Here is an 11,720-nt window from a genome sequence, read left to right on the forward strand (position 1 = left end):
ACCTATTATACCCACAGATGTGCCAATTAAATTTAAGCGTATTCAATTTCCGATTAGATTGGCATTTGCAATGACTATTAATAAATCCCAAGGCCAAACAATGTCTGTTTGTGGCTTAAATTAGAGCACACCATATTTTTCACACGGACAATTATGCGTTGCATGCTCTCGAGTGGGTAAACCATCAAGTTTGTTTGTATTAGCTAAAGACGGGCTAACAAAAAATATTGTTCACGCTGCAGCATTAAGAGATTAATATTATGTAATGAATTAATTATATATATAACTATTACTTTTAATAAATTAAAACAATTAATGTTTGGTGTTTTGTTATTTTTAAATAACATTCCCTCATCGTTCACAGCGCTCCAGGCCTTTTTCATTCATATTCCACATCCTTATACACTTCAAATAAGTTAGTATTTTTTTTTCTACACTAGAAATTCTCTAGAAATCTTATATATGGCAAGACAACGTTTGCCGGGTCAGCTAGTAATATTATATAATTTACCATTCATTTATCCATAATTCATCTAATAATTAAAAAATCCATTTATTTTCAATGTCGTCCCTAAGAAAATAATTTATGTGATAATAATGAAATTGAAGAGTTGGTTTACCGTTATAGGAATAGCTTTTCAATAATTTCAATAATTGAGACGTTGACCTTATGTTTGAAGGATTGCGGTATTTAATCGTGGGCCGTGAGTTCGAATTAGCAATAGCAATTTAAAAAAAAAACTCGTGACTTGTGTACTTTTTTTTATTGAAGTGAAAATTTCTTTAGAATCGCTGTGATTTCAAACCGGATGCAATGGAAAAAACGACAGGTAAGAGACACAAATACAAAAATGTGTAGGATGAAGCCAGCAAAGAATGAGACAGAAATATACATACTATTTAATACAGCGCCATCTGTGAGATTTTTTAATACTAACGTGTGTATGAAAGCTCTTGTAGTGAATTTTAATTTAGGATTATACGTGAAATTAAAATATCAATTCACAGAGGGCGCTACCTTACAATTATTTACTAATGACAAAATTTTACATATACTTAAGACGTTTAGGATAATTGTATTTTAATTTTGGAAACATATTTTGTTTTTCAGAAAGGATGGAGCTCTTCCTATTTGTAGTGTTAAGAGTTACGGCTCATTGATACCGCGGAATGCCAACGTCTCTTTTGTAATTACGAAGAATCGTTTTATTAAAAAAAACGCTTTGTGAGATGAGTAGATTATAATCAGTAGAAGCGTTGGTCATAACGTACAAACTGATCTATTTAAAAAAAACTTTTTTTTTATTGCTCTGTTGTATGTATGTATGTATGTGTTATTGTTGTATTTCTATACTTTTATTTCATTACATTAGAATCGAGTTTTTAGTTTATCTAAGAAATCTTGCACTAAGAGCGCCCGATACTAACACTCTTTAAAAGGGAATATTAATGTTGTTTTTTAAAGACGTGTGTTCGAAATTAAATCCTTTGCCCGTCCCTATGCCATGTTGTAAAGATATTAATGATTCATTTATTGTATGCGCCTACGTACCTTGCACAGCAATGTTTTCGAGTCGCATCTCTCGCCTCAGTAACTGTCATGCTGCGAATCGTCATGTTTACAACTAAGAACCTGAAACAAAAAAAAAATCAGTCGATGTTTTTTTTACTTAATGAAGTATGTGTGATCAGAATACAGCAAACGCGTATCGAATTTGAACTACATAATACGTGTTCACAAACAACTTGCACGGTGAAGGAACATTATTGTCTAATAAATAATTCTAATTGACTTCCATGGTGAAGGAATGGCATCGTGTAATAAAAATGAAACCCACAAAATCATAATTTGCGTAATTACTGGTGGCAGGACCTCTTTTGAGTCCGCGCGGGTAGGTACCACCACCTTGCTTATTTCTGCCGTGAAGCAGTTATGCGTTTCGGTTTGAAGGGTGGGACAGCCGTTGTAACTATACTTGAGACCTTAGAACTTATATCTCAAGGTGAATGGCGAAATGATGTCGTAGATGTCTATGGGCTCCAGTAACCACTTAACACCAGGTGGGCTGTGATATCGTCTACACATCTAAGCAATAAAAAAAAAGTTATCGAATGTTACTAGTTATGCGTTCCGGTTTGAAGGGGTCATTGCCCTTGCAGACTATGATATGGCCCATAGTGAGTGGTTACCAGTGCTCAGCGACATTAGCAATGCTACAACGCAGCAAGCCGCAGTCTACCGCTGAGTATTCTTCGTAAACCATGATTGAAGGAGGACTTGTTATAACGCTTAGCAAACATCGAGGCAGGATATTAATTCTAAAGCAGGATGTCTGTAGTAGTCGATAGTGTATTAGCAATCCTGTCAGGTTGAGCCCGTTAGCTCACCTACCGGCCCGCGCGTATTTGGGATAGCCCTTTAATCTACCAACGATTACGTAGGGGTAAAAACTCCAATAATCACACACCATCAAGTAGCCCATGAGCTCAACTTCCCACCTAGTGCAATACAGGACAAAGAAATGACATATATACTGTAAAACTCCACTTCCAACATTCAGGAAATAATACACAGATTGCAATAGTTCATTTAATTCTGTATTGCTTTATTTGTAGCTCCCCTTGTACAATCTTTAGATATCTGCTTACTACCGAATACACTGCTTTCTGTCCCGTTTTTTCAGACTACCGCCAATTTTATTATGTCACGTCCCCACTACTGCTATTGCTCCCACCAATAGTATTGCTATTTGGCAATCCGAAAATCGCCTTAACTTTAACATGATAAATTTTCTTTTAATTATTTTACGACAAACCTTACAACACCTAAATTGTAGGTATACCTAGAATTTAGAAAAGCCACTGGTAACAGGCAAGGTCTACGGAGGAAGGCCCCGAGGTAGAATCCCAATGCCCTGGTCAAACCAGATACACTTTATTTTCAACACTTCAGTCCACGACGCCATCGCCTTTTTATTTAAGTGTTGTAAGTAAGTAGTAATGCTTCAGTTTTTTTTTCCTACCTATGCTGATAGCCTTGAGAGGCTATTTCAGCTTCGCCCTAACATGTAGGTGAGTTCACGGGGCTGAAACCGGAGTGTTGCTAACCCTGGCCCTAGCAAGGAGCAGTGCTTCGCAGAATCTACCACCGTGTCGGAAACTCAACCCACTGAAAAGATCCGATGAGAAACTCAGTGGGCTGTGTCTGTGGGTTAATTCGCTCGTCGAGCCCTTCGTCGCAAGCGATGGGTTCGACGAGGACGGTGACCGGTGCTTGTGGTACCTAAAAGCACCGTTAATGGATTGGGAGGATCCATAATGACGTGTTTTGGGCGACGTCGACTATTTACCATTCGGTCTACAGGATCGGGTATGTAATTTCCAGGGGCCACGATAAGAGGGTTTTCATGTCGTGCCGCCTTCTCAATATGAAGCTTCTGTATATTTTAAGATAGTACATGTATTTGCAATTTATTTACCGAAGACTCCTACCATAATTCTCTGAATCAGCTAGGGTAATTGGTAAAGAATGCCCTATAAATCCCATCTATGTCCAGCGATGTATGTAAACTACATAAACTTAACTATGTATTATTACGCATTTTACAATAGCAATAACGGACAAATATTAACGTAAGTATCAAATTTTATTTATTTAATTAAAAGCCTTCAAAACTGCGTTGTGGCAGGTTCGGTATCTGGCGTAGGCGTAAGAAAAACACGGCGATGATAAGGATTTATGACCTGCAGTTCCGAGATAAGCCATATATTATTAACTGCATTGTTTACAGTTTTTCAGAACTTCGTTGATAAGCAGACATGCTCACTACCAATTTGGACTGAATTACGTGAGCCCATTGAAATCAAAACGCAAAGCCACCTTGTGACATTGAGTCGAATTTCCAGTTGCATTGTCCAATGAATCATCCTTAGGTATTTACGTAAATTTATAAAACAATATAAAAGTAATCAAGACTACAAATCACGAGGGCACCAGTTTAGACGCATAATCGGAAATCCTAATATCTTCCCAATTAACAACCCTGGAAATTTAACAAATTTTTATTTATTGTATAGAGTTGTGGACGAGTACACAGCCCACCTGGTGTTACCGTTACGGAAGCCCATAGACATCTACAACGTAAATGCCGCCACCCACCTTGAGATAAGAGTTCTAAGATCTCAGAATAGTTACAACGGCTGCCCCACCCTTCAAACCGAAACGCATTACTGCTTCTCGGCACAAATAAGCAAGGTACCTACCCATGCGGACTCACGAGAGGTTCTACCATTCCCGATCCTGCGGACCGAATGGTAAACAGTCGACGTCACCCAAAACACATCATTTCGAATCCACCCGATCTACTAACGGTGCTTTTAGATACCCCAAGCACCGGTCATCATTCTCGTCGAACCCGAACTTGCGACGAAGGGCTCGGCGATTAAATTAACCAACAGACACAGCCCACTGAGTTTCTCGCCGGATCTTCTCAGTGGGTCGCGTTTCCGATCCGATGGTAGATTCTGCGAAGCACGGCTCTTGCTAGGGTTAGTGTTAGCAACATCGTCAGGTTTAAGCCCCGTGAGCTCACGTACTCGTTAAAGTTACGCGGAAATGGTCTCTTAAGACCATCAGCTTAGGTAGGGGAAAATAAGAGAGGGTCCTACCACCAGTAATCACGCAATTTATAATTTTTATTTAACGATGTTACACCTTAACCGTGGAAGTCGAAGCTATAAATAGAAAGCCAACATCGTGGCTAAAAAAATGTACCAATCGTTTGGCGAAAGCGTAAGCTATTTGTTTCGAACGGTTGTGTCAAATGGGCGAGACACTTTGAAGCAGAAAATAAATTTTCCGAATTATTTTCCTATTGAAGTAAAGTTTCTGAGTTAGTGAATGAGCTCACGGTTCAACTGATGTTAAATGGTTACTGAACATCCACCAATAGGCATCACAATACAAATGCCAACACCCACCTTGAGATGTGAGGGCTCTTTATTTCTAATCACCGGTAGCTCCGAGGTGCCCTTTCGACTTCACCAGACTGGAGTGAGTCCTCAATTGGTGTTCCTTAAAACCGGAAGACATGAATCGCGACAGAAATAGACAAGATTGTACCCACCCGATTCGGTAATATTGCAAATTATATAGTTATTATTTTGCGTGTTTTTATTCTTTAATTGTAGAAGTCATTAGTGAACATGGGTTAAGTGTTTCATTAGAAATACCAACATGAGGTATCATTTTTCTTGCGGGAATTGAACACGAGTATAGTCGAATCGATACCAGTACACCGGGCATCTTATCACTTAGGCCACATGGCTTCAGATATTTTTATTTATTTATTAAATAATGTTCTTCCATTCCCCGAATATAACAGTGACTATGCCGAGCTTCAAATACTTAGGCAGGTATCGACTATCCTAAATAAACACTTATTTAACACGTGATCACGAACGACCTCCACGACGAAGGTATAAAGCATCAGTATTATCAAACCGTGCCCGTCTGTGCTACACTGCACTAACAAAAAACATAATCTAAAACACGAAACCCGTATCGAATTATCACGTACTGCACATCCGCCGCGGGAAGCAGCCGAATAAAAACATCTCTTGTTTGTAGAATTATATAGCAACAACCGTTGGGAAACAGAATGCAACATCCTAATGAGTTACGTCAACGTTACGAAGAAATATTTGCATTAAATGTTCTAGGCTATTTACGTAATTGGCCTGTCCAGTGGTATCAGAAGATAAATCAAACTATCATGACACTTTTACCAAGAAATGCTCCTACAAATTATAATTTTGAGTAGTCTGGTGGGGTATCTTCGAGAAATTATCAGCATACTGCTTAGGTCTGTAGGGAAGCTGTCTGTTTAAATTTAATCGGGGATTTTATGTCCAGTAGTCAAGGCCGCTACTTCCACATTCAAGTTCCACGTTTCCCTCGGTTACCACTTCGAAGCTGCTAAGTACACAGATGCTTTGAGCCAGAGTGGAGACCGCTAGAAGTGGCAATTTCATGAAAAGTTATGGATGGGGTCATGATAAACTACAGACACATCATGCGCCGAGCAGTGAGATGAGAACTGGGAAATTCCCTATGTTGTTTGCGGTATCTTCTTCTTCTTATTTTTCAACCTTCGTCCACCCAATGTTGAGTATAGGTCTTTTCATATGCACTCTCTTCTTTTCGGTTTCTTGCCTTTGGCATCCAGTCCTTACCAGCTATTTCATCCAGCGGTATATCCACCTTATTGTTTGCGGTATAATTTATGCAAATTAATCACACATTGTAAATAAGAACGTTGATGAAATAAGTTAATTTCGTTTTAAAAATGCAGGCTTAAAAAGCAAGTCGAATTAAAAAGAATCATTTTATTATTTTATCCTGGTAGAATCAGCACTGGCAGCTTAGAATATTCAGGCGAAAGTAAAAAAAAAAACATTGCATTGTCAATCCTTCCAAATATTCTATCCTTGATACGTTTGCGAGTTTTCAAATTTATCCGACGTTTTGAAGTCGGTGCGAATTATGTTGAAAGATACACAGATACAACTAAACCTAATAATTTAGTTAAAAAAGTTGTTTGAAAAATCTTGGAGAGAACTAGATTAGAGATTAGAAATCGCCGGATTTTCTATTTCTCTACAAAAGCAGACGAAGTCACGACCTCCCAGAGAATATAAAAATAAAATAACTACGAACAATAATGAAATACTCAGAGAATCATTTAAAATCAGAGTTTACAAATCAAATAAAATTCAAACATTTGACGTTACTTATTAAATTTAATTTAATAAATTACCATATTCATTATTTTTTTAATGTAATAAAACGCAGCTTAGCATACAGGTTTTAGCGTGAACAGCTTACCTTATTCGAAAGGAGTTGAAATGTTGATAAGAAGCGTCACTTGCACACCTGTTTCGACGTCTTTAAAGTAATCCGCACCTTATATTGCGTAGACATAAAGCACACAATTCCAATAACTAAAAGAATTCGCGATATTTTTTTATTCACAATCAAATAAAACTTCACTCGGAAGACCTCGACCAACCGAACGCTGCGGTTCAGTGAATTTCTAAGCGTGGTACATTAAAGGTCGAGTTTACATAACTCGATTTCGAAATTACTTTTGTATTTGACGAGAATAATTTTACAACTGCAACGTTATAAGCGCTTGCGCGAGCGATGGCGTGGAACGAAATAACTCGGGACTACAATTACTTGTAGCTCTCGTGGACGCATCCTTTTAGGGTTCAACCGGACGCGAGAACGGGATTCTGTACGAGAAATTTGACGACCATAATTTAGTCTTGAGAATGTACTTGTAGACATGTTATGCATTTCTTAAAACATAATGTTTTACGTTCGTCATTTATTTTCAGTTTTAATTTTGTTTCCCAATAAGAACTAAATAAATAAATAAACTTATTTGTGTTTTCGTCGTTTTAAACTAATTAAGTAATTTATTATTCAACAAGACTGCTCTTTATTTTAGTTTTAATTTTCTTGGTTTTATTTCGTGTCATTTGTACCGAATTTTTAATACCGAAAATTTAATTTTTAGAATACGTTCGCGATGTGCAATGCTAAGTTTAATTTCTACTAATTATATTATATTAATTTTTCTGAGTTACTGCATTAATTAACGTATTTGTTGTTTCTGCAACTTAGCCCATAGATACCACAACCTACTGAGTTTCTCGGCAAATCTTCTCTGTGGTTCGCGAATCCGATCCGGTAGTAGATTCAGGGAATCAGTGCTCTTACTAAGACTAGTGTTAGCGAACCCTTCCAGGTTGAACCCCGTGGGTACCTGGAATAGCCCCTTAGCTATCAACGATTTCGTAGCGAGTTATTATAAATATTATGTTATTATAAAATAGTATAAATATTCGTTTAGATAAATTGACGACTGAATTCAATATAAAGAGTTCGTGTGCACTTCGTTTTCTGCACCGTTTGAAAGACATGGTTCGCTGAGCAATTTAGCCACAGTCACAGGACGCGAATTAAATCATTGGGTCAATGAAATGGTCGTTTGTTGTTGTATCAATTTTATGAGTACTGAACTTACTGGCAGCGCTTGAGTGTTCGTGATTCAAACTTTATTAATACCAAATCACAGACCTATGAAATACATTTGTATCACTCTCTACACGTATCCCGTGTATACCTTTGACTGTGAAAAAAACGTTACCTTAAGTGCGAAACACAAGCTTCAATTCGATCGGACAATCATTAAAACTTTTTTTCATGTATACACTTCTCACTGAATTTCCATCTTGTGTGTATTCGCATCTTGAATTCAGGGACACTTCTCCATTCAAAAAACCTTGATTGTGGCCGGCTTCTAGTATGAGGTTTCAAAGAGTTCGCACATTCTAATGAATTTCATACGCATATCTAATGAGTATGATTTTACTGACTTACACACATTTAACTAAAATAATACAGCAGCCGGTCATTGTTGATACCTACCAGGTGATTACGGATCCTCCCGATCCACTAACGGCGCTTTTACCCCAAGCACCGGTCATAGTCCTCGTCGAACACGTCACTTGCGACGAAGGGCTCGGCGAGTAAATTACCCCACTGACATAGCCCACAGAGTTTCTCGCCGGATCTTCTCAGTTGTTCGCCATTCCGATACGTTAGATTCAGTGAAGCACTGCTCTTGCTAAGGCAGACGTTTACGAAATCTTGTGAAGAAGCCCCGCGTGTTCACCTATACTTAGTCTGGCCATAAATACTGTTTACAATTAAAAATAAAATAAAAATGCTATTGCAAATAACATTTATTACTTTTACAGTGTGTTAGTTTAATACATAAATATAAAACAATTTAAAGTATAAAAAGATTATTCGAAGTGGTCTCCATTGGCTGCAATACAGTCCTTTAAACGTTGAGGTCAGTTGTCAATAGAAGCACGCACTCTTTCCAGGGGAATAATTTTCACTGCCAATCGTACGGATTGTTTTAGGGACTCCAAATTATCATGGCGTTTAGAGCAAGCCGTACTCTCTAAAACTGACCATAAATCCAGCGGATTAAGATCGGGACTAGACGACGGCCAGTCTTCAGCTCTGATGAAGTCCGAAACGTTCGTTTCCAACCAAGACTGCGTAGACCGAGCTTTATGACCTGGCGCCGAGTCTTGCTGGAAGGACCATTCTTGATTATTGAACATGGTGTTGTTAAGGGGCTTCACTACCTTCTCAAGAATGGTATCTTGATACACTTGTGCCGATGTTTTGATACCTTTTTCACAAAAAAATGGCCCAGTCACTCCTTCATAGCTAATACCCCACCAAACCATCACTGAAGTCGGATAGTGCCCACGTTGCACTCTGTCGACTAATTGGGAAGCTTCCTTAGAGCTTTGAGCATAAATACGGTCATTTTGTTTGTTAAAAAGTTGCTCAATTGTAAAAATTTTCTCATCCGTAAACATTTTTTTTCTATGACCTCCCTTTGCGTACCGCTTCAGTAGTTGTTTCGATTTTACCACTCTATTCTCTTTTAAATTATCAGTTAAGAAATGGCCAGTACGTCTCTTATAAAATACGTGACATGGTTCTAGGTGCTACCTTCATCTCCCGAGATAAAATCTTTTGCTTTCGGATAGGATTTCTTCGAATTCTTTCCCTTACTGCTTTGACCACCTTTTTCGTACGAACATTACGTGGACGTCCAGATCTTTTTCTGTCACAAACAGAGGAGGTCTCATTGCACCTATTAATAGCCCGGTACACAAACATTTTACTAATACCAAGCGTATGGAGAGTTTTAAAAATTGCATTTGGCTCCATACCTACTTTGTGTAATGCAATCACAGCGATTCGGTTCTCTTTATCACCCCACTCCATTTTAATATCGCAAAATATTGTACAATGTATTGGCGCCAAAATGAGAAAACTCAAGCAATCATATAAAAATGACAGATTCCAAATTCAAATGTAATATTTTGTTTATTTTTAATTGTAACAGCATTTATGGCCGGACTAAGTACATGCGGTGAAACCAGAATAGCCGGTCGAGGCTAGTGGTAATTATTTGGTAAAAAAGAGTTTTATACATTGAAGACACACTTTCTGTAAATATTACTTTTTATTTTAACATGATAGACTGTATAATAGTCTGTTCAAGAAGAGAATCGCGTAGCTAGTATTTAGTAGTTAGTAGCGTAGTTTGAAGTCGTCGTGCCCTAAAGGATACTAAAGGATAAAGGATACACTCGGTGCAATCGTATCAAGCGATGCATTGGTGTTCGAATCCCGTAGGCAGGCACCAATTTTTCTAATGAAATATCTACTTAACAATTGTTCACGATTGACTTCCACGGTGAAGGAATAACATCGTGTAATAATAAAAATCAAAACCCGCAAAATTATAATTTGCGTAATTACTGGTTGAAGGACATTTTGAGTCCGCACCACCACCCTGCCTATTTCTACCGTGAAGCAGTAATGCGTTTCGGTTTGAAGGGTAGGGCAGCTGTTGTACTGTTAAAACTGAGACTTAGATCTTATGCTTCGAGGTAGGTGGCAGCATTTACGTCGTAGGTGTCTATGGGCTCCGGTAACCACTTAACAGCAGGTGGGCCGTGAGATCGCCCACCCACCTAAGCGATAAAAAAAGCCAACTTAACAGAGTTCGTTCTCACTAAATAAAATCTCTTTTCTTTATTCGCATTACGTTTCAAGAAATCAATTTTTTTACCTATCTGATCCCGGAATGAATTCCCGTCTTCTGTGTTTCTTGTGAGCCTTGAAGTGTCTACGAGAAATGGCACTACTCGCACGACATCCCATATAAAAAAGGAATGTGTAAAAATCCCTATGGTGTATGGGAAATTAAGATCAAACACTTAATATTATTCCAGACCAAGAAGATCTATAGATAACTAGCCATAACACGAGACTATCAATAGTTGAGTAACATGAAAAAAAACGTGATAACATCTTCCTTCGTTATTGAGTTCAAATATATTCATGGCGCCGGAATTTCAAGGAGTATCCCTGCAGCTTTCCGCGAGTATCGGGACTCTGGGGGTCGATATTTCGAGCGATGTCCAGTTTCGGAGTCATTTGGAAGGTAAAGCCAAATTGGCCTCTAAAATGTTGGGAGTTCTCAACAGAGCGAAGCGGTATTTCACGCCTGGACAGAGACTTGCGCTTTATAAAGCGCAGGTCCGACCTCGCGTGGAGTACTGCTCTCACCTCTGGGCCGGGGCTCCCAAATACCAGCTACTTCCATTTGACTCCATACAGAAACGGGCTGTTCGGATGGTCGATAGTCCTGCTCTCGCGGATCGCTTGGAACCTCTGGGTCTACGGAGGGACTTCGGTTCTCTCTGTGTTTTATACCGCATGGTCCATGGGGAATGCTCTGAGGAATTATTTGAGATGATTCCCTCATCTCCTTTTTATCATCGCACCTCCCGCCATCGGAGCAGAGTTCATCCATATTATCTGGAACCGCTGCGTTCATCGACAGTGCGTTTCTAAAGATCTTTTTTGCCACGTACCATCCGGCTTTGGAATGAACTCCCCTCCACGGTGTTTTCCGAGCGCTATGACATGTCCTTCTTCAAACGAGGCTTGCGGAGAGTTCTTTATGGTAGGCAGCGGCTTGGCTCTGCCCCTGGCATTGCTGACGTCCATGAGCGACGGTGACCACTTACCATCAGGTGGGCCGTAT

At 38.9% G+C, this 11,720-nt stretch overlaps 1 protein-coding gene across 1 annotated transcript in view; it reads right to left on the bottom strand.

Annotated features, from left to right (window-relative positions):
* The window catches only part of LOC114251326 (glutathione hydrolase 1 proenzyme), a 58,103-nt gene extending 50,879 nt beyond the window's left edge, over positions 1-7,224 (bottom strand). Inside the window, exons 1-2 of the mRNA XM_028185547.2 lie at positions 6,887-7,224; positions 1,553-1,633 (exon numbers count right to left, since the gene is read on the bottom strand). Of these exons, the coding sequence (XP_028041348.2) occupies positions 1,553-1,617 (65 nt within the window). The 5' untranslated portion in view covers positions 1,618-1,633; positions 6,887-7,224. The remainder of the gene's footprint in view (positions 1-1,552; positions 1,634-6,886) is intronic.
* Between the last annotated feature and the right edge of the window lie 4,496 nt (positions 7,225-11,720).

The sequence above is a fragment of the Bombyx mandarina genome, chromosome 08 (assembly GCF_030267445.1).
Source record: "Bombyx mandarina strain Sakado chromosome 08, ASM3026744v2".
NCBI lineage: Eukaryota > Metazoa > Arthropoda > Insecta > Lepidoptera > Bombycidae > Bombyx > Bombyx mandarina.